Source organism: Pteropus medius, unplaced genomic scaffold (genome assembly GCF_902729225.1).
Source record: "Pteropus medius unplaced genomic scaffold, Ma_sr-lr_union100, whole genome shotgun sequence".
NCBI classification, from domain to species: domain Eukaryota; kingdom Metazoa; phylum Chordata; class Mammalia; order Chiroptera; family Pteropodidae; genus Pteropus; species Pteropus medius.
Genome location: NW_024347791.1, coordinates 4,847,619 through 4,871,096, shown reverse-complemented (window position 1 = coordinate 4,871,096; position 23,478 = coordinate 4,847,619). Strand labels below are relative to the sequence as shown.

General features: G+C 49.3%; 1 protein-coding gene across 3 annotated transcripts in view; it reads left to right on the top strand.

Moving 5' to 3' along the window:
* The window catches only part of ABTB3 (ankyrin repeat and BTB domain containing 3), a 320,752-nt gene that overhangs the window by 62,182 nt on the left and 235,092 nt on the right, over positions 1 to 23,478 (top strand). The window contains exon 1 of one of the 3 annotated variants that reach the window (XM_039877865.1): positions 516 to 2,204. The exons of 1 other annotated variant lie outside the window; for it this stretch is intronic. In XM_039877865.1, the coding sequence (XP_039733799.1) occupies positions 1,064 to 2,204 (1,141 nt within the window). In that variant the 5' untranslated portion in view covers positions 516 to 1,063. Of the gene's footprint in view, positions 1 to 515; positions 2,205 to 23,478 lie in introns of those variants that run through there. One more of the 3 variants, XM_039877864.1, reaches the window with a different exon arrangement.

The following is a 23,478-nucleotide window of genomic DNA, read 5'->3' as shown; positions in this document are numbered from 1 at the left end:
CACTGGGGCAAACCCTGGCTGAAAGAGGGCCGCAGAAATTGGTTTGGGAACCTGAAGGCGGAGGAGGGGAGAGAGGGAGAAAAAACACGCTTTGTGTATTAGAGAAAAAAGGAAGTGAAATCCGAAACGCATTGGGTAGAGAGCAACCCCAGGCAGACATTTTTGTAAACAGCTGGGGGAGCATACCTCGGTGGGTGGGTAGAAGAATCACCTGCCCAAACTATCACTTTCCCATTCTGGTACCAAAACCAGGAGTCTGAGAGGGAAGGACAGCAGCATGGGGGCAACATATGCGTCTCTACGTTCCTAAAGGACCCTCAAGTGCCAGGCTGCTGTTCCCCACTTCCAGCAGCCTTGATTAGGGCCCGGGGCGTGTGTGAGGGGCGGGAATGCGTGGAGTTGAGGAATTAACCAAAAAAAAAAAAAAGGCGAGGTAATTAGCATCCTCTGATCCCATTGGCTCTTCTCTGGCCCTGATTTACATACGCCCGCCCCACTGGCTGCCGGGGGTTTGCGGGGTTTGGCTGGGTTCGCAGCCGCCGCTGTCGCTGCTGCGCTTCAGTGCGGGGCGGGTTGGCGCTGAGCGAACCCCGGCCCGGGAGCGGGGATCCAGGATCCGGGATCCGGGAGCCTGGAGCCGGGAGTCAGCTGCCCGCGAAACTGCTGCTGCGGCGGCGGCGGTATTTGAGTCGATATCCGTCTTATGAACACCGAGGCCGGTGGCTTCTGCGCCCAGCCCGGCCCAGGGAGGAGCGGGTCAGACACTTTATTTTGGAAGAAAGGGGCGAGTCCCAGCGTGAGCTTCCCTCCCGGCCTGGCTCGCTCCTCAGTGCGTCCCAGCTCCGGCCCGGGCTCTGGAAGATGACTCCAGGATCTGCCCTGTGTATTCCACAGCGGCGGCTTGGGGGAGGCAGCCGAAAGTCCTAACACTTGGTAGTAGCGGCTGGTGGAAAAGTGAGCCGAGGCAGCTCGCACTCGGCTCTCCTCACGCCCCGGCGCCGGCTGCTCCTCGCTGCTCCTTACCCTCGGCTCCCCGGCGGCCGCAGCATGAAGTGGCGCAGCGATGGCCAGGAGAGGTAAGAAGCCCGTGGTGCGGACACTGGAGGATCTTACGCTGGACTCGGGTTATGGTGGCGCGGCGGACTCGGTGCGCTCCTCCAACTTGTCCCTGTGCTGTTCCGACTCGCACCCGGCGTCCCCGTATGGCGGGAGCTGCTGGCCGCCTCTAGCTGACTCCATGCACAGCCGGCACAACAGCTTTGACACCGTCAACACTGCCCTGGTGGAAGACTCCGAGGGGCTGGACTGCGCCGGCCAGCACTGCTCGCGGCTGCTGCCGGACCTCGACGAAGTCCCCTGGACCCTCCAGGAGCTGGAGGCGCTGCTGCTGCGCTCGCGGGATCCCCGGGCAGGCCCGGTGGCCCCCGGCGGCCTGCCCAAAGACGCTCTGGCCAAGCTGTCAACGCTGGTGAGCCGGGCGCTGGTACGCATCGCCAAAGAGGCGCAGCGCCTGAGCCTGCGCTTCGCTAAGTGCACCAAGTACGAGATCCAGAGCGCTATGGAGATAGTGCTGTCCTGGGGCCTGGCGGCGCACTGCACGGCGGCCGCGCTGGCCGCACTGTCCCTCTACAACATGAGCAGTGCCGGCGGCGACCGCCTGGGCCGCGGCAAGTCGGCGCGCTGCGGCCTCACCTTCTCTGTGGGCCGCGTGTACCGCTGGATGGTGGACAGCCGCGTGGCGCTGCGCATCCACGAGCACGCCGCCATCTACCTGACCGCCTGCATGGAGAGCCTCTTCCGGGACATCTACGCGCGGGTCGTGGCCTCTGGGCTGCCCCGGAGCTGCAGTGGCCCCGGCTCGGGCAGCAGCTCCGGCCCAGGCCCGGGCTCTGGCCCCAGCGCGGCCCCGGCGGCGGATAAAGAGCGGGAGGCGCCGGGAGGGGGAGCGGCGAGCGGCGGCGCCTGCAGCGCAGCCAGCAGCGCTAGCGGGGGCAGCAGCTGTTGCGCCCCGCCGGCCACCGCTGTCACCGCCGCTGCAGCCCCGCCGGCCGCCGCTGCCAACCACCACCATCACCACCACCACGCGCTCCACGAGGTGCCCAAGTTCACCGTGGAGACGCTGGAGCACACCGTCAACAACGACTCGGAGATCTGGGGACTCCTGCAGCCCTACCAACACCTCATCTGCGGGAAGAACGCCAGCGGTAAGTGGCTCGCGGGTGCCTCCCCCTCCCACCCAACCCGGCCAGCTCTCGTCACAAGTTTGCCTTGCGTCCCCCTCTCGCGTCGTTCCGGCCACCCGCTGCTGTCCCATGCTTCTGAGGGGACCACCGAGCTGGAGGGGGCCCGAAACCCGCCTGTTCCCTCTGGAGTTCAGGAGCCACTTTACGTGACTCCTAAGGTCCCTAGTCCAAGAGCGCGCGGTTCTCCCACTGCCGGGCGGGGTGGGGCGGCGGCTGCCTCCCTAAGCCTGTGGGAAGAACTCAATACTCTTTTTTGGGGGCAGGTTTGCGGTCATTAGCGCATACTACATATTTCTGCCAGAGCCTTTTTTTTTTGATCTTGAAGGTGCCAAATTCTCATGCGCACGAGTTTGGCTCACTGGGATTCACGAGGAGACGCGTTCCCCCCTCCGCCGCCCAGTTCGCTTACTTCCCCGCACTCTTGGAGACACTGCCAGCGCGCGAGTGGAGAGGCCCCGCGGCTGTAAGGGCAGAACGTTTTAGAGCTCGAAAGGCCTAGAAACAGTAGCAGTGAGGGTGTGTGTGTGGTGACGGGGTGGAGAGGACAGACTTATCGGTCCCAGGTTTTTCCGTGGCAGCCTTTGAGGGCCGGAGCGAACAGCTGGTGGGGTGCTGCGCAGTGGACAACCCCAACTCCCCACCCCCAATGCCGACCTCCCAGCTCTTGCCGTCGGTGCCCTGTGGCAGGGAGCTGCAGCTGTCACCACTTGGCTTAAGGAGGGCCACTAGGAACCCAGGCAGGATGGGAGTGGGGCGGGGTTCTAGAGGGGGTTGTCAGTTTAGGGCGTCGTTTCCAGCAGGTTCTGTCATCCCTCCCGCATCCCCCTATTTTGGAGGCAGGAGCTGGTTGGGTTTGAACCTGTGGTGTTGGCGGAGGAGGGGGCGCGATCTGGGGCTCTTGTTTTCGAGAGCTCTAGCTGGCTGTCCTGTCTGCGAAAGCCGGAGCTAGACACTTCAAAGCTTTAATTTTCCACAGGAAATGGTAGAAGCGTAACTGGAGACTCTAAAAGCGAAATAAAACTTTGTTACATATTCAGCGGTTTGGCCGGAGGTTGCGTGGTTGGAGCTGAAATGCAGTCTTTCTGGGCGGATTTCATTCATGTTGCTGCCTGTCTGTTTTCCCGGGGCTTGAAGGAGAGATACGGCGGGCGCGGCCCGGCCTCTGGGGGTGCCAAGTCTGTGCATGTGAGTGTGTGCGTGTTTGTGAGAGTCTGTGTGTGCGCGTGAGTGTGTGCGCGGCAGTGCGTGTGTGTGTGTGTTAAATGTGCCTGAGAGTGCGCGCAGGAGCGAGCAGGCGCGCGGCTCCAGCTGCAGTTCTTTGGAAACCCACCCTCCAGCTCTCGGTCCCTTCCCCTGGCTTTGATCAGCATTGGGGGAGGGGAAGGAAGGAGTAAAAGCGGCTGTGCGCGGGTGGGGACGGGATCACGACTTCCGCGTTGGTCCCCGAGACTCTTCGCGATCTCTTTGCTAGAGCCCTTCCCCCTCTGCTGCCGGTCGAGGGCGCAACCCCTAAAGAGAGGGTATCGGTGAGGCTTCCTGCCCTTCCCCCACGCCCCGCCCTCCCCGTGAGATTCTGAGGTGGAAACACCCGGGAGAAGGCAGTGGTCTGTGCGTGTGCTTCTTCAGAAGGGGTCGGATACACTTCCAAACCCAGGAGCTCTGGACTGGACTGTTCCTGGTTTTGGAACCCTGCTCCTACGAAAAGAGCAGAGGGGCTTACTTTTCTTCCCATGGTGTATGTCCACCTCCCCTGTTCTTACTTCCGTTATTACAATCGTTCTTTACTCCTAACCCCACTCCAACCTTTTACCCCTGCAGGGGCTGGAACCGCCTCTAGTTTTTCCCTCAACGTGTCCTTTGGGAGGAGAGAGCAGTCCCCTGAGAGGGCTCCGGTGTGAGAATCCCGGCACCCTTCTCCACCTCGGCCTTTGCCATTCTCTTGAAGTTATGGCTTTGGGTGACTTGCTTAGCTTCTCTGGGCCTCAGCGTCCTCATCTGTAAAATAAGGGTGGAGATCTGTAAGACACCCCCAGGTCCTCTCGTAGCTCTGTTTGTGTTAGAAGCCTGTATATTTTTTCAAGTTGGTTTTACTTTTATGATCTTTAATATCTTTTAAAGACAGTGTTTGTGTTTATCCTTTTTGGAATAAATATAATGTAGGGAAGAAGAAGCCTACAGTGTTGGTTTTGGGCAGGATGAGCGCGTGGTGGTTGCGGTTCGCTGCCATCACAGCGTTTCCCACACCACAGAGCTTAATTCCTGGGCTTCAGGACCCCTTCAGCCATCTCTTAGTATGAGAAACACTGAAATTTCATTGTGATCTCTTCATCTCTTTTCCTTGGGCTTGTTTAAAATGGCAGGTCGTCTCTGCAGATGAGTTAAGAAAGGAACAATTAATTTCTTAGGTATCGGAAACATACATTAAACATCAAACCTACTTCTTAAACTCATTTGCATGGCAGTCTTTCTGATCCACTAGCCTAATGAAGGAGCCCATGCCTTACATAATTGATTTCCCCCCTTTAACTCAGTAGCATCACTCATTCATTTGTGAATTCATTTGTTCAGCACTGTTTATTGAACAGTTTCTAAGGACCGAGGTACTGCCAAGGTTTGGAAGTAATAACAGCTGACATGCATCCAACAGTACTCTGTATGTTGACTTATTTGATCTTCAACATTCAAGTGAAAAGGTACTATTATCCCCATTATATGGAGAGGAAACTGAGGCACAGGGCAGTTAAGTATCTTGCTCTTTAGGGACAGGTGAGTTCCCTGCCTCAGGCCACCTTCCCTGCCTTTCATTATTACCTACATAGTTGAACAGAGATTCTTAACAGCCTGGCATTCTTCTGTCCCAATTCGTATACCCTTTGTTCTCACAAACTGAACTGGGCAGGATTTTACATTTTCATATCCTCTGCCAAGCCTAAGAGAGGGCCTGGTACACAGTTGGAGCTTATTAGATGCCTGTCGAGTAGAGCAAGCTGTTGTACTACGTTATACAATGGTGTCCTGAAAGAAGCTATTGACTTCTGAGTTTCTTGAACCATCTTTCCAAGCCTTTCTACCTTGGTTGCCCCTTCTTTCTGCCATCTCTGAGCCTGTCCACCCTTCCGGTTTGTTGCCAAAGCCTGAGGAATCACGAAACTAGTCACGTGGGATTCAACTTGGAAAATACAAGATAATTGGCTCTAAGCCACAGCTTGGTGGCTCTCAAAAATCACAGGCATGGGCTTAGGGCATGAACTTTGTGGTGATTATTTTACTCTTCAGAGCTGGTTTTGTTCTTATGTTGATTTTTAGCTGTTTAAAAGAGCCGGGGACCCAAGTGAGTGTTGCATTTTTGTGGGCTTCTAAATTTTGGCTTGACTGATTTTGCTAAATCTAAATAAGGATTGGACAGAAGTGCTTGGCCATACTGGTGTATGCTTAAGTTATTTTACCTTAAACTCCCGCAGAGCTGACCAGTTCCTACTCATCCTTGAAGACGTGGCTCAAGAATGATTTTTCTGGCATATCTATGAGGATTTTCTTGATGCATCCCTCCCCCAGCCTCCAAACCGGGGCCTTACATAGCCCAGCCCGTTCCCCATTCCTTGAGAGTCCTGACCCTAACCCTGTTTTATGTTTCCCCATCACACTGTGGCACCTCCAGTGCAAGCTTGTGTCTTATTCATCTTTATATCTCCTTCCATATCCTTCAGCACAACACTTAGTTTTTTCTAACTGTCAAGTAGTGTTTGATGAATGAAAATAACTGGTCCACTAAATCTTTGGGATTTAAAATTTGCCCATCAACGTCTGTAACCAATATCTGTAAAGGCCTCTAAAGTCAGAGATCTTGGATTTGAATTTCAAGGCTGCCATTTTCTAGCTGTGTGTTCTTAGGTTTGTTACCTAACCTCTCTGAGTCCCAGTTTCCTCAGCTGTAAAAAGGAGGTAATAATTATGAGGATTAAATGAGATAATGTGTATAAAGGTATTACAACCTGGTGTTTGACACACGATGGGGGGGAGGGTGGCAAATGGTGATGGTCATTATGATAATCCAGACACAATGGGACCTGTCATCTCTGTCTCACCCAGATTAACTCATCCCCATGCGTTCAGTGTAGACAGAACCAGCAGGATGCAGAATTTTAACTGGATCCCAATTCCCAATATTCCCAACATCAAAAATCCAAGTGTGCTCACCTCAGGGACTGACCCCATGGGCACAGCTGAAGTTACAAAAAGATTATTTTGGTCAAAGGAAAGTAGCTCATTTGATTTGTTCTATTCTTTTTTTTTAAGGCATCATTAATGAAGGGAACTTTCTGGAATGTTAGAAACATCCCTTATGTTAATAGGGGTGTGGGTTCAGAGGTATATGCATTTGTCGAAATGCATTGCATTGTAAAATTTTAGATATGCACATTTTATTGCATTGTAAAATATACTTCAGTAAATGAAGACATACAAAAAAAGCCATAGGCATCCTTGAATGAAATTTTTTTTTTAAATGCAGAAAGAATTTGAGGGGAAGACTGGAAGAGAGGCAGTGTGATATGGTGACAGAGAGAAGAGTTTATACCAAGAAGGATCTAGCCTCAAATTTTGGCCCCTCCACTTTCTAGCAAGTTACTTAATTTTGCTGAACTTGGTTTTCTCATCTGTACAGTGAACATTACCAAAAACAAAACAAAAGACATAAAAAAGGAAGAAACCCAAACCTACCACATAGGGTGATTAAAAGGATTAAATCAGATCAAGTACTGTGAAAACATCTGCCACATAGTAGGGTAATACTGGCTTCCTTAAAAACAAAACAAAACAAGCTGCTGATGATAATAAAGCTTTGGAGATTTTGAATAGTCTCTTTTATGTCAGGGTTCCCCAATCACTTTATAAACATTAATTAACATGAACCCTGTCTCACCAATACTGGCTTGGTGGGTACCCCATAGATTGTGATTCTGCACTAAACACTTACTCAGCAATTTTCCTCTTCCTAAACTGGCTGTGCTGTTCTGTGGCGCATCGTCACTGTAAGGGACAGAAATGTCACAGAAGGAACCTTGCTTCTTACAAAGAACAGCAAAAGCTCTCTCATGAGCCAGCCATGGAAGTGTCTGCTCACAGAGTACGTTTTTAATTAACTAGCTCAGTGTAAATTAAAACTTGAAATTTGGGTCAGTGGAGGGTTCTTTGGTTTTCTACACAGACTTGCCAGTTCAGGGCTGGAGCATTTGCAAGTAGGGTATTTCCTGAAACAAAATAAAAATAACAACAAAATAAAACAACGAGAGACCAACCTGGAGACCTGAAGTCGGGGGTGGGGTCACTGATTAGAATAGAAGGAAGGCCTCCAATTCTGGGTCCGCTATTATTTGTGACCTTGAGCCAAGCACCAGACTCTGGTTATCATCTACTGAGAGGTAAATATAAAACAGTATTTAACTTTGGAGTTGGATACACCATGACTTGCAGTTCCCCTATCTGTAAAATGGGTATCGTAATAATAACTACACTTGTATAGTGCTTATTACGTGCCAGGCACTGTTTTAAGAACTCTCTGGATTGTAATTGTTACAGCTACATTAACTATTATGAAAGACAACCCTCAAATCTCAGCTTAATACAATAGAAGGTCATTTCTTACTCACTAAAGTCTGATTGGGATAGGGGTAGAGTGGGAGGAGGCAGGAGGGTCATTGAGGTACCAAGCTGGATGGAAATTTTGCCTTCTTTATCGTCGACATGTGGCCTTCAGGGCCTTCCTTGGACGTTCATCCAGCCAGTAGGTAGAGGAAGGAGCATGTAGAGGATCTTAAGAAAGGTGGTGTGGGCTAAACCTGCAAGGGACCTCATCATTTGTACCCATATATCATTGGCCAGATGTGTCATTGGTCCCCTAGCCACCAAACATCTATGTGCTTCCTTCTTTCACACAAAACATGTTTCTCTTTCCCAAAGGGGGGAACTCATGTTCTGTCCAATCACTGCTTCCAACTTAAAGTTCAGGATCTTTGGGTGAATCTCTATCCTGTCTATTGGATCGAGTGTGGTGGCTTCTCATGATCCAGAGACCCATGAGCCAAAAGAGGCATGTTACCTGTCACTGTGCACCGCTATGCCATATTGGAGGATAACCCATTAGGAAAAGGCAGTAGTGGAAGACACACAGAAGTCACTGGCGCTCAACAGTTACATAATCCTGCTGTGCGGGTACCTGGAAGTGGGTGAGGTCCCTTGCTTAAACCCTTGGTGAAAAATTTCCTGTTTCATTGTTCTTTGTGCTCCTGACTCTGCCCCGTGGGAGGATTTTCTTTGTTCATTATTCTTCCTGGCCATACCTGAAGTGGATCTTGGAGCGTATGGTCTCTTGAGGCACTAACTTAGCTCCTGCTCTTGAAATTTTAGGGGCTCAAGGATTGTTTTAATGTTGTTACAGTAAAAGACGTAAAATCCAGACTTAAGGATTTTGTAATGCAATTCTCTCAACAACTTAGGAGCTTCACCTCTGATGTCTAGCCACACCCAAAATTATTTCCTAGACCTTGTTCTGAAGCCCATGTTATCTATCTATCTATCTATCTATCTATCTATCTATCTATCTATCTATCTATCTATCTATCTATTTGCATTCTTAACCTTATGCCTCTCTCAACTTAATGGCAGCTACCTTGAGGCAATCAGGCTTAGATGGGAAGTTTATTCCCTTAAACTGATATTTCACTTGAAAGTCTTCTCAATCTTTTCTCTGATTGGGGTCTAGAAATAGTTGTTGTTTTTTTTTTTAACCTCTCCACTATTCCTTTCCAATTTTACTTGCAAACTGGCTGATTCATGCCTGAGTTCCTTGCTTCCCCTAATACCATGCTAAACTCAGGCAGGAAGCTCTTTCTTTAGAGCTTACAGGCCTGGTAGGCATGGGTTCTGCTCTCTAGGTTTTCATAGATGATAGTTAACCAAACATTTTACCACTGTATCACATGGGACTTCAGTTTTCCATCTAATATCATAACCCGCTGTCTGACTTATAAGCCAATGATACCTATTTAAACATCCCACTTATGGTACCAATTACTTTATTAGTTAGGGTGATACTAGCTGCTGTATCAGATAAACCCTAACATCATAGGGCTGAACCTAATAAAAGGTTTTTTCTCATTCATGTTGAGTCTAGTTGATGGCAGTGCAGGGGGTGGGGTTTGGTGGGAGGGAGGTGCTCTGTTCCATGGATGTTGATGGGAATTCTGCCATCTGGAACACGTGACTCCCAGGAACTTCCCTGATTGGGGCAACAGGGGTATAGAGGATTGGGATGTTTTATGGGACAGTCTTGGGTGTGGGTATATTAATTCCTTTCACATTCCAATGACCAGAACCTAGTCACATGGCCTCAACTAGATATAGGGGGGCTGATAGTTATGGTCATTGGTAGGACAGCCACTCCCAGCCACGATTCTACACTATTAGAGGGGCATGCATTTTTGGCAAAGTGCTAGATATCTCTGCCACCATATACTATTTTAATCCTCACAACAATTTATGAAACAGGTGCTATTATGATTATTCTCATTTTAGACATTAGAGAGTCGAGGAACAGAAAGTTTAAAGAATTTGCCTAAGGTGACATAGTTAACAAGTATTTGGGTCAGATTTGAATCCAAGTAGTCCATCTCTGGATTGCCTTTGTGTGTCTGAAGATTCAAGTTATCTATTTAAAAATTATAGTGAGTGCAAAGTGTTTTTCCTAGTGTCTCATACGTGGTACATACTTAACAACTGTTATCCTTTACTGTTATTGTTGTTATCATCCTATTCTGGAAGTGGGGTGACCCAGTGTGAAACTCTCAGGCATAAGTAAAATATGGATCCGGAAGAGTGGGCGCTCCAGGCGAATGGTGCTGTCGCCCGTCTTCTGCCCTCTGCCATCCCCTGCGTTTTAATAACAGGAAGACGGACAGCTGCCCAGCCGGGTTCCACGCTGGGCCTTGCACACACGTTGCCTCATTCAGTCTGCACACTGCTCCTGTGAAGCGGACGTTTCTTATCCCCATTTTACAGAGGAGGACACGGAGTCTCAGAAGGGTCAGTGACTGGTTCGAGATGCCATTGCTACTAAGGGGTAGAGTTGGGATTTGGGCTCCGAATGGTCACACGCAGTGGTGAAATTTGGTTCAGGTGAGCCACTGAGAGGAGCCCGGGAGGACTCCACTGCGGGCCGAGGGGCGTGCAGGTGGAGGGCGTTGGTTGCTGAGGTGCTGGTGGTCACGGCTGGTGATGGTCTTTGTGTGTACTATGTGGTCGCAGCGTTCTTTAGAGCTTCCACTGACTTTCCCCTCCTTGGCTGCCCCTTGAGTCACACTGCTCAGAGGCCCTGAGGCAGTGGGTGGCTTTGTGGTCTCCAGGGAATAGCTCTGTCTATACCTACCTGGCTCAGTGCCAAAAGGGATAGGAGCCTTCTCACTAGAATTGAATGCAGCAATCCGTGGTATGGTGGGGAATTTGTCCCCATCCTCCCTGAGGATCAGAGACTTGGGTTTTCTCAGACTCTGGTGTTAGGTGGACCAAGGTTCAAATTCTGACGTCACCACCTATAAGCCAGGTGACTTTGGGCAAGCCAGTTAATCTTTTGGAGCCTCTGTTTCCTCATCTATTAAATGAAAATGATGATAGTATTCCCTCCCAGGGTCACTGGGAGGATGAGATGAGTTAATTCATCTGAAAGTCCTTAGAATAGTATTGGACGCATCAAAAAAACATTGTCTGGTAGCAATTATTTTTACTCTCAAGTGCTTAAGGAGCACAAGCCTCTTTGCTTAAAGATCTGTTCCCTGAACACTGCTTCAACTAGTCTGCCGGAAACCAGACTTCCAGGGTTTGACCACATAGCTTTATAAAACCCAGCTTCGAACAAATTACCTAACCTCACTGTGACTCAGTCTTCCCCTTTGTTAAATGAGAATAATAATAAAACTTAATTCTTAGGGCCGTTGGGAAGTGTTTGACATGTCGACATTGCTTACATGTTGGCATTGTTGGATTTTATTAATTCATTTTGACCTTTTCTATAGGCACTATGTGAGATGTTAATAAGCAACATGGTCGCTGCCCTTGTGGAGCTTGTGGGCTTATTGTTGAGTTAGTTTTTTTAATCAAATAATCATGCAGATGTAAATTTACAACTGTGATGGTGACTGCAAAGGAGAGATGCAGGGAGCTATAAGAGTCTTTACTGAGGCCCCCAGGAGAGAGGGAAGGCTTCACTCAGGAAGTGATACTTGAGTGAGGTTGAAGCATGGCCCATTTGGTTGAAAAGGCAGCAGAGGACTCCGTGAATGCAAACAGAATATGCAAAGGGCCTGTGGCAGAAGGCAGCAGGATGAGAAGGAGAGTGGCCAGTATGGCTGCAATGGGAGAATGAACTGGGTGGAGTTGGACCCAGCATCTGCCAGATTATGGAGTTTCTCTTTTCTCAGGGACGCTAGAGAGCTTTGAAAGGTTTTAAGGAGAGAGATGCTATGATCAGATTTGTGTTCTAAAAAGCTCATTGTTGGCTGTAGTGTGGAGAGCAGAGAGGAAAGAAGGGAAGGGTGAACGTGGGAAGGCCGGTTAGGCATTGTTATAACTCCTGTCTTACTCAGGAAGAAACTGAGGCTGCGAGACATTTAGTAACTTGCCAGAGTCACTAAGATAATAAATAGCAGAGTGAGGATTTCAGCTCAAGTCTGAGGGACTTTGAATTCTACCTTCCCCCCACCCATGCCACACCTCATCCCTAGGGAGCTTTTGGTTCAAGTATCACATTTTACAGATGGGGAAAATGAGGCTCAGAGAGAGACACAGCCTTGCCCAAGGTCCCACGGGAGAGCTGGAACCAGATTTCTGGATTCTTAGCACATCTCCTGTCCACTGTGATGCATTGTTTCCTCCAAGCCAGATCACTCCTGGGAAGCGGAGGGGTGAGGGGCTGCCTATTGACAGTAGTTTTAGAGATTAATTTATAACTGGCTGTAATAGCTCCGGTTTTACTCTAGGTCCCTCAGTAAAAGAAATGCTAGTCTGGAGCATGCTGAGGTCCCTATTAGCTTGTGGCTAAGCCAGTGGAAACCATTACTGTGAAGATGAGGTGTGTTCAATGCAGAACAAAATTAGCAGTTCCCCAGTGCATTAACATCTGAAACCTGAGAGGCAGCTTGATACCTTAAAACACTGTACCTGCCTCAGATGTTGCGATTGCTTAGATCAACTGTTTTTTGGGGAGCAGAGGGTGGTATGTGTCATTGTTTCTTCCTGATCCCAGCTTGTAGTACCACCTGGGGGGGCGGGGGAACAGATGTGCCTGAGAAGCATGCAGCACAAGTCACCTCTTCTCTCTCCATGCCTCAGAGAATTCCAAGTATTGGGGAGCAGTCACAACTGTTTCCTCCTTCGGCCTCTTCCCTCAGCCCTTTGCAGCCTTTTCTTTGCTGACTTTGAGGATTGGGGCCTGGGCTCACCCTTGTGAGCACAGCTAGACATGGCTTCTGACCTCATGCAGCCTGCAGGCCTGAGGTTGGTTTAGTTTATTCATAGTCACCCGGATGTTGAACTGCACCCAGGGCAGTAGCTACTGAGGAGAGGTTCCCGGGGCCATATGACGAAGCCTCCTCAGGCTGTGAGGTGAAGACCAGGGAGGTCCAGCTGCCCCTCCCTGGTGTTTCCAGGGGTGGCCGTGGCCAGCACCAGGACACCAGACATTCGGGGTTCTGGGGCTGGGATTGGGGCTTAAGACTCCACATTCGACTTCCCACACTGGAGCCATGTCATCTGGGCAGGACTGGGGGTGGGGGTGGGGGTAGGGGAGGACATCCGGGAATCTCATCCAAGTCAGTGTCTCTGCATCTGCTCCTCTCTCTTTAGGAGCCTACCCTACCCTCCTCTATTCTGCCATGGCCATCTTCGGGGCCAGATGATCAATCTCTTGAGGCTTCTTATTCCTATCACAAGGGCAGTCTGTTGTGGGTGAGAGTCCAAAGGCTCTATTCCAAGCGGCCAGGTGTGTGGAGGCCCTGGTCTCTCTTCCCCTCCCGAACACCCACACGCCTCCTCACCTGGTCTCGCTGCTCTTGCTGATTCTGCTGCTGCTGCTCCAAGTTTGCCTTTCTCCCAGCAAGAGAGCTGTGCATTAAGGAACAGACCAAGAGCAAGCTGGTGATTTCACAGACCGCATCATGTAGAACCTCTTGGCTCCAGGCAGTGGGGAGCCTGTGGGAGGTGGTAAAGGAGAATGGGGTACAGGAAGGTCTTCCGAACCTTCTTGTTAGGGGGAAGGCTTCAGCGCAGCCTTTAGCAGGGTGTACCCGTGCTTTGTGACCTTGGACAGGTTCCTGACCCCTTTGAACTTCAGTTTCTTCATATAGGAATGGAAAGTATTCCATGGGGGGTCACAAATGTCACATGAGGCAACACTCTGGAAAACTTAAAGCCCATCTCTTAGTAATGGTAAAAGCTAATGTGTATTGAGTGTTTACTACTGTATTACGGTTCTTCAGAGAAACAGGGCCAATAGCATATACAGATTTATGTAAGAGGAGATTTGTTATAGTTATAGGAATCAGCTCACGCAGTTACGGAGGCCAGAAAGTCCCACAATTTGCTGTCTGCAAGCTGGAGAACCAGAAAGCCAGTGGTATAATTCAGTTTAAGTTCTAAGGCCTGGGAACCAGGAGGCCTCTGGTTAAGTCTTAGAGTCTGAAGGCCTAAGAACCAGGATTTGCTGCCCTTGAGCTTCCAAGTAGCCTGTGTAAAAGGAGAAAGCATAAGCAGATACATATAGTATGATGGATGAGACAGAAATAAATTAGCTGCTCTAGCTGTTCCTGCAGCTTAGGCCTGAAAGAAATTTCTCAGCACGAGACCAGATGTGGTTATTAACTTGCACTTGGCAACCTCACATTTCGGCCCATGGTTGTTAAGAAAGAACCAGGAGAACATTTTCACGATTTGCAAAGTGTCTCTCCTCCTCCCCTCTCTGCTGCCCATATCCCCTCCCCCATTCCTTACCGATATCCAGTTGTTTTGATACATGCGTAAACAGGAAGCCAGGAGAGGAGCAGCATATCAGGGTCCCTCCTGTGTTCTGAAGGAGGCACTTGGGGCGAGAAGCTGGCCTAGAAGCTTATATCTATGACAGATGGTTCCCTACAGACAAGGTTTGAGTTCATTTGAGTGAAAGTGTATATAAATGCTCCTCTGGGAAAAAATGAGCGGCCCATGCATTGTACCTGCAAATATGGTCACTAGCAAGCTGAGCTGTGGGAAGGCAGGGGAGAGCTGGGTGGGACCAGGGCTTGGGAGAGCTTGGTACCAAATAAGATGGTTCTGGAGGGTTTGGGGACAGAAGAGGTCATGAGGTCCATTCATGACCTCAAGCAAGTGATTTAACCTCTCTGGACTAATTTTCTCATCTAAAAAATCCCAAGAGGGTTTTGAGGCTCGAAGGAATTATCAGATGTGAAAGTGATCCCTAAGCTGAAAATAATCATATGTTCATTCATTCATTCAGCAAATATTTATTGAGAGCCTTCTATGTAGGAAGCATGGTTCTGGGCCCTCAGCGTCCATCGGTGCACAGATGGACAAAAATCCTTCCCTTCATAGAACTTGCATTCTAATGAGGAGGAACCATAAACAATAAACATAACATAAGTAAACAATATAGGATGTTAGAAGGTGACACTTGCCATGGGAAAAATCAGAGTGAGGGGGATGGGGAGGACTGGGGATGGTGGGTTATAATCGTAAATAGTGTGGTCAGGGATGTCTCACTAAGGCGACAATGGCACAGAGAGGCGAAGGAGGCGAGGGATTTAGCCATCTGAGCGTCTGCGGGACGAGTGTTCGAGACAGCGGGAATCGCCAGTGCAAAGGCCCTGGGGCAGGAATCGCAAAGATGCCATTGTGGTGAAAAGTGAGTGATCCAAGAGGGAGTAAGAAGTGAAAGCAGAGAGTCACGAGAAGCCAGGTTAGGTAGGTCCTCATAGGCTAGTATAGACTTTAGCTTTTATTCTTGGTGAACTGAGAAGCCACTGCAGGATTTTGAATGAGGATCGGCAGCTCTGGCTTATGACTTAAAAGGATCACTTTGGCTGCTGGTTGAAAATAGGCTGTAGAGGAGAAAGGGAGAAGGCAGGGAACCCGACCGGTGTGTGGAGGCTGTTGCGATAATCGAGGCAGGAGATGATGGTAGCCAACACCAGGCGGCAGTGAGGTGGGCCAGGAAGTGGTTTGACTCAGGCCATAATGAAAGGGAAGAGCCGGCACAATGTTGTTGATGCACTGGGTGTGGGCTGTGAGAGAACAAGAGAAGTCGAAGATGACCCCAGGGTTTTTGGTGTAGAAGAATGGAGCTGCCATAAACTGAGATGGGGACAACTGATAAAAGAGCAAGTCTGGAGATGGAGGAAAGATCTTGAGTGCAGTTTGGGACATATCGAGTTTGAGGTGCCTTTCCAACGTCCAAGTGGAGCAGTCAGCTAGGTAGTTGGATAATCATGGCTGGGATTCAGGAGAGATGACGGTTGGAGATGTAAATTTGGGAGTCGGGAGCATATGGATGGTTTTAAAGCCAGGAGACAGGACAAGGTCACCTAGGGAGCGAGTGTAAAAGTGACAGGAGGACCAAGGACTGAGCCCTTCTTTGGGCCAGCTGGAAGAGATGGAACCAGCAAAGGAGGGTGAGAAGGAATAGCCAGTAAGAAGGAAAAGCAGAAATGTCCTAAAAGTATCTAGAAGGAGGCAGTGATCAGTTGTGTCGTGTGTCATGTGAGGTACTTACTAGCACTATACCCCAAGCTGTGGGGGTATTTCTGCCTGCAGCCCCTAGCGACTGTTTCGAGTCCAGTGAACAAGCAGCATCGGTGTGCTTAATGGGAACCACACTAACCGGAAGGAACCATAAGGATGTTTGAGATGTTTTCTCAAGGGAATGGAGGCAAAATGGCTTCAGCGTAACTATAATCTGAGCGGACAAGGCCAAATCGGTGACTTCAGTCTGGGCTCTCACGAGTTTTAGAGTTCCATCAAGGACCTTAGGGACTGCAATGGGGGTCAAGTGGGGAAGCTGCCCACCCCTACCCTACACCCACACTTCACCAGCATTGCTACCCTTTCCTCTGTTTTATATTTATTGGACTTTTGGATACGATGCATTCGAGAAAGGGATTCTATCACCAGATGGAGTATGAAAAGCACTGGCCTGGTGGCTGATTAGCAAGTCGTCCCTGCTCTGCCATCCTGGGAGGCTCAGGTGACTCAGGGAGCAGATCCATCCTGTAGTGTGTCTGTGCTTTGGTTTTGGCCGTGGAGACAAGCCAGGAGCCTGTGTCCTGCTGAGGCTGAGAGAATCACTGAGCGGGGTGGGGTGGAGAGGGGAGAGAATCGTGGGTGCTATGCTTGGAAGCTTGTAGAGCTCCAGGACCCAAAAGCAATGGAAAAGAGAAGAAAGAGAACATGGAAACCAATATTAGAAATAAACAGAAATGGTAGAACGCAGGGTCCAACCACTAGGTGCCTCGAAGTCGATGACGAGTCTGCTCTCCCCCTCCTCATGATTATTTGCAGTTCTTTTTTTTTTTTGCCCCTGATGCAAAGCTCATCTTTTTATCTCCTCTTCGCTGCTGCATCCTCACCTCCCAGGTGGCATTTCTGATACAAGGGAACAGAGGTGGAACTCATCAAAGCCATCTCTGAACCGAAAATAACCCCATCCAGCCAGACGCCTCCCAGCCTCCCATGCCAGAGTGCTTGCTTTCATTTGTCAAAGTCGGCACAGTCACCTGTGGCTCTTAAATGTCAGATGTTGAAAACAGGCTTGCCTCTGTATTGAAGAAATATATTTATTTTTTCCAAAGAAGTGTCGTGGCTAAACCACTTTTACATAAACAGAAAGGATTATTCCTGAATTCCTAAACCCCAGTGGGGAAGATGATGACCTCGGATATTGTGACTTGCGTGGTACAAGATATTTACTCGCCAAGATGTCTGATCTGGTAGATGTTATGGAAAGGAGTTGAGGTGGTATATGGTGCTGTATAACCAAGGATCTGCGCTCAGACAGCCTGGGTCACACCCCAGCTTCTTTCCTTACTGGCTGTGCCCCCTTGGCCAAGAGAGCCTCTGTTTCCTCACCTGGAAAACTGCCCACCTCATAGGAGTGTTTGAGGATCAAACGAAATGCCACGATGTGTATGAGCATGTAGTGTGGCTACTAATTTTATTGGGATTCTCATTTTCCACTCATCTCGAACCTCTGTTACAGCACTCATCAGGTTATCTCGAAGAGTCCACTCACCTGTTCATCTTTACAGGTCAGACTATTTCTTACTCATCTTTGTGCCTCGAGTACCACGCCTGACACACAGTTGGCGGTTGAACATATTTGTTCAGTGAGCGAATGAGGCCGTAAGCTCCGTGTGAGCAGGGATGTTTGTCTGTTTTATTCCCACTATCACCCCAACACTTAGAACAGTGCCGGCACACGGTGGGCACTGAGTAAATATTCATGGTCTGTGAAATGAACCAGGAATCAGCGGAACTTCAGTAATAGGCTAACCAAGAGCCCGACGCTAGCTACCGGCTTACTGGCTGGGAGTCTTCCTCTGTATTTCTGAATTCTCGGCCCTGAAAATTTCTCCTTTTCAAAGCTCGCTTCTCTTTGAAGAACAGAACAGGAAGGACTGCTCATTATTCCTTTATGCTCACTTTCTTCCTGTGAGACAGCACCTTGCTCTAATTCAAAGTTGAAAGCTATGTCTGCATAGGCTCTTGGATCTTAGAGCCTGTACAACTCTCCCGGTGCAGCCCCACTGCCTCAGTCTGGGTGTCAGGCAGATTTTGCAAATCAGACACCTGAGAACCAGGGGGATTTAGTGGACGTGTGTGGGGCCACACAGCTGCTGGCAGGTGAGTGAGAGCGATGGATCCCCAGGTTGTTGTCCTGAGTCCCCAGGTTGTTGTCCACGATGCCACACTGCCCCAGGAAGAAAGAAACAAGGCTTTGTTCTCTTTCCTTAGTTCTGCTGAACACCGGTCCTGCTCATCAAAGCCTGCCGCGTGTTAGCATCTGCGCGGACTGCTTCCCCAGCATTGTTTTAACTTGATCCCTCCAACCCCACCAGTGAGATCAGTGTTGTGCGTTTCACTGCATAGCCGAGGCAACTGACTCAGAGAAGCTAACGAGACTCACTCAGGGTCATGCAGTGGGGGTGCGAGAGCTGGGGTTCCTACCCCGGCCACCTGGCATGTCATCAGCAGGCTCTCCCACCCACTGTGTTGGCTGCCTATGACAAGGGCGCGGGGAGCCCCTTTGAAAATTTCTTAAATGTTCTGATGACTCTAAGACTGTGTCTAGACTGTGCGAAGGCAGCTGGTCCATTCCAGTAGGTGAACAATCAGTTTAATCAGATTGGCAATGTAGAATGGTAAAGATAAAGCAACCGCTTGTCCAATCCACCCCCTTATGACTCATTGTAATTTTGTTGGTCTCTCTCCATCTCTCCTTCTGGTCCTTCATTCGGGAAATAGTCCAATGTCTACTAAGTGCCAGGCACTGGCATAGCAAGAAAAGCACACACCGCTGCCAGTATCTAGTCCAGTTTTGTGATTGGAAAGACCAGAACCATTTTTTCCCTCCCCAAACAGTGTGACACTGATTGATTCAAATACTTATTCTCAGCCGTTTCAACCTGGTGTTTATATTGAGTAACTCGGGTTGGCCTCTTCTCCCTCCTTCCCCAGGGAACAAACTCACCTGCTAAATGAGTGGAACAGAAGCAAGGAGCCACTGGAAGACGGGAGTTATTTACTGTTTAGCAGGCCACACCAACTGTAATTTTGAACCCCACGACACCTTGCTATTATTAAGTTTTTAGACTTGCACCATTTTCAAAGTCCCAGCTACCATTTCCTTTAATATTCTTAACAGCCCTGTGTGGTAGGTGGGTGGTGGGTATTAGTACCCTAATTTTGCCCCGGAGGAAGCTGAGGGTGGGAGAGGTGAAGTGTCTTGCCCACGTCACCTAGTAAGTGGCAGCACGGGACATCTGTTTGACCTTCTATGCTTCCCAGTGCCACACTTTGCACATTGTTGGTGCTCAGGTATTTTGATAACGTGGCTTGATTATCTCGGGCAGGAAAAGAGCACCCAGGGGCTCCATCTGAAGACTAATCAGGACGTGGAGGCCACCTTAGCTTTCCAACTCCCCAACCTTTGGACGTGTGGGTTATTCTGACCCTCCCCTACAACTTCTCCGGCCTCAATGGAATCTGGAGTGTGACCCTGGCCCTCATCCTCCCATCTTCAGCCATGGGAGAGGAGGGGCCCCCCCAGAGCATTATGGTTGGGGCATCAGTTGCTGCTACTTGAAGGTCAGGAAGTCTCTGGAATGTCTATCCAGAAAGGAGAGAGGGAGTACTGTGGGAGGAGGTCAGCTTTAGGTCCTGAGAGCTTCTGCTGGGCTCTGCAGAACACAGATGGCCCCTTAGCTAACTTCCCACTGGCCCACAAAGAATGGGCCTCCAACTTGGGCTACTGGAGCCTCCCCTTGTGGGACTTTCTAGAAGAATCTGTGGCCCAGCCTGAGCAAGCTCTTTCTGATGGAAAACACCAGCGCAGAGGCTCATAGAACCCAGCTTGCCTCAGCTCAGCTGGAAAATCCATTCTGTTCCTGTACAAAAGAGGTCACCCCATCCGTGTTCCATTCCACTGGGTAATTGGAAAGATGGGGTGTGCCCAGTGGGAGACATGCTCCTACACAGGTTTCCAACCTTTATTGTTTTCAATTTGCCAAAAGTTTTCCATTGCAAAGACCGTCACGACCAGAAACCCTTATGTATTCTATTCACAGGGTCTCTGTTATGGATCTTAATCACTCATCATGTTTTCCTTAAAGTAAAATGAGTTTTCTATGAAAGAAGTAGGAGGTTATTGATCGTACATCGTATATCAAGGAAAGCTTCAGTTTGTTTTCATTTGGAAGAAGCGAGGAGGAATATTTGTTAACTGCAATAGTGCCCGAGAAACAGGCAACCATTGCGCATGGGGTGTGTGTGTGTGTGTGTGTGTGTGTGTGTGTGCGTGCGTTTGTGGGTGCGTGTACGTGTGTGTGTTTGTGGGTGCATGCATGCATGCCTACATCAGCTCAGCGGAATTGTCAGAAATCAGACATTTCCCAGAGCTTCTGAGATCAGGTTGAGTTTTGATAGCTAAAATTTTGTAGACTGTCATGAAGGTAGTTTTAATATCTTCCTAAACTCTAGCTTCTCCCATCTTTGGAGGCTCTTTCCCATCGCCCTTAAATTTACACTATGGCTGGAAAAAGTTTGTAATTATTTCGTTACGTGTTTATCTTACCTATTTTTCGATGGGCTCTGGTTTCTCTGCCATCATGTGTCCTCAGGAATTCTTGCAAAATGAGGAAAATCTAATCAGCCAAATGAAATGAAATTGTTATGAATGTTGAAGTCGACAATTTATGATATTGAGTTCGTGTTATGGGTTTTAGCCACTTAATTACACAGTTATTAATTCTGGCTTTGCAGTTTTATTTTCATGGTTTGGAGCTGATAATTTTCACTTGTAAGGAATCGGGTAGTTTTGTAGGCTCAAGAAGGCCCCAGAAGAGGCCCTGGAACTGAGTTGCCTAGTGGACAAAAACGGTCTTGTGTTTGCAACATCAAGAAACTGAGATGAGATGGGCCTCAGAAAGGTAATTCTGAGAGTTTTCTCTGTCCAGCTGAGGTATCTCTCTCCCTGCCCTCGCCCCCTCACACATTGTGCATTCATCAGGAGATCATTAGACTCTAGTGCAACACCAAACGGTGGGCCCTCTCTCTCCTGCCTTTCCCCACTTCTGGTAGTTGGCGCCGTGCGTTGTCTGTGAATCTGGACAGGCAGTTGGTTCTACAGGTGTTTGGCTCAGCAGTGTGGAATGAAACCTGCAATGTGGTTCCTTGTTGAGACAGTTCCCCGGTCCCTTTTCCCGCAGCTACATGGAGCATCAGTGAATCCCTCAGGGGTTACGTGGCCAACCTTCCCATTTTAGAGAAGAGGAAAAAATTAAGCACCAGGCAGAAAAAAAAAGCCGCTCTAGGGAAACTCACCAGGGACTTCCCAGGACAGAGTCCTTTTCCAGCTCAGCCACTTTGCAGTCTGCACATTCCCAGCTGCATATTCCAAGACTTGCCAGATGTTTTCTTTTTTTTTTTTTAAATCAGGAATTTGGTGCATAGAAGCAGCAGCGCTGTGTGTCTGTTCTCGGCCAGGCTGGGTGCTGGAGAGACAGTGATGAATGTGACGCAGTTGGTGCCCTTGAGGAGGTCACACCATTACTCAAGTACAAGATGATGTGAGCTGTAATGGTGGTTGGAAACAGCGGCCGTGTGAAGGACTGGGGCACAGGTTCCAAGCCCTGCCACAGGTGGCTGGGAACTCTGTGAGCAAAGGAGCCCAGGATGCCCTGTGACCACACGCCTGAGCTCGGTCACCTGCGATAACTGGGCCACGCCAAGTGCAGGTGTGGCCTGGGATTGAGTAACCACGGCTCTGCCACTGCCTTGCTGAAAGTTACCTCTGTCCCCTTTCATTCGTAGTTCTGTTTAGTAATTAGGTGCTTAGGAAGCTCCTCCCTTGTGGCAGGTTTTGTGCCAGGAACTAGGAGGTCCAGCAGTGAGTGGGGACAGCATTGACTCAACCTCGTGGGGCTGTCCAGGAAATGTAAACATTGGCTATCACAAATTGATGAGATATACGAGCAGGGGAGGGCAAGGTTCTGTGAGCTTCCTTTTCTTGTCCTGTAAGATGAGGGAGGGAGTCGGGTTGTTGATAATTTTCGGCTCTGTAATGATCCTTCAGTTTGGAATCTAGCCGTTCTGGGAACTTCAATATATGAAACATGAAAAAGCAGGGTTGTTTTGGTCTGATCAGCATCTGCTTTGTGTATAGTACAACCTACTGCGTGTGGAACCCAGTTTGAAAACTGGTGGGTGAGCTTATTCTTGAGGAGTCTTCCAGGAGCCCCTGTTATCCTAGAATTCTGTGACTTCTTGATGACAGGTGAGGTCCCTTCCATTACAAGCCATCATGATCCCGTATCTGGAATCTGGAACCGTCATTTGGATCGGGCTAACATCCTTCTTTGCATATGGATGCTAGGTCACACTCCTTGTTTCTCTTTGAGGGGAGGAAGGAGCCTGAATGCAGAAGCTTCCATCCCAGGAGCTTGCAGGAACGGAGAGGAGGGATGATGTGTAGTTGGCTTGCTCTGTCCCTCTGGCTGTCCAGAGTGACTCTTAGCTTAGAAGGACTGCGGTGGTACTATTGCCACTATCATTCCATATGCCACACTGGCTAGAGCCACCTAGCCCCATCCCTACTCAGAATGTCCCTACAGACCACAGTCTGTCTCCTTACTGGAGCCTCACCTTAGTTTTGTTCTCCACCCTCTTTTTGCCTTAGTCTATCCCTCCTGACACCCCAGATCAGCCTCGCTCCAATAGTATTTTTTTCCCTTTTGGCTGCAAGGCCAAATCCAAGCTCCTCATCTCGGACTCCACAAAGAAGAGATGGTCATCCACCACTGGTCTCTGCCATCTGTTCAACTGAAACAGCTCTTTCATTCAACATTTACTACATTCTAAGCATTTCTTCACAGGAGTCCCATGAGGTTGATGAGCTGTCCTTGCCCGGTTAGACCCAGTGAGGTTACATGACTGGCGTAAGGTCCCATCTCCTGTAAGTAGCAGAATCGAGGCTCACATGTGGGCCACTGAGATGGAGTTTGTGCTGCTTCCACCTGCCGCCCTGCACCTGGAGGAGTCTGGTTGAAACAGGCCTGTGCTCATGAGCAGGGATTCGACTGGGGTCTGGTGTAGGTGGCCCCAAGGTCCCTTTTGGTTCTGAGTTTATGATTTCAGGCAAGGTGGAATGTCTGGACTTGGGTGGGGGCTAAATTGAGAGGACTTTGTGGAGGCACCCCCACTGAGGGAAGTTGAGGGGTATGTGGAGTGAGGTACCCTGGGCCAGAGAATGGCCTTTGTGATGGTCCAGCGAAGGCATCCTACAGCCAGATCTCTCAGCTACCAGAGATGTCACATGACAGGAAGCCTTTCAAATTGAGGCTGCTCCTAATGTTTAGGCAATAAAAAGCAAATGCGATTTTTCCTGGAGACAGTGACCCCAGCTTGCCAGATCTTGTCTCCGAGT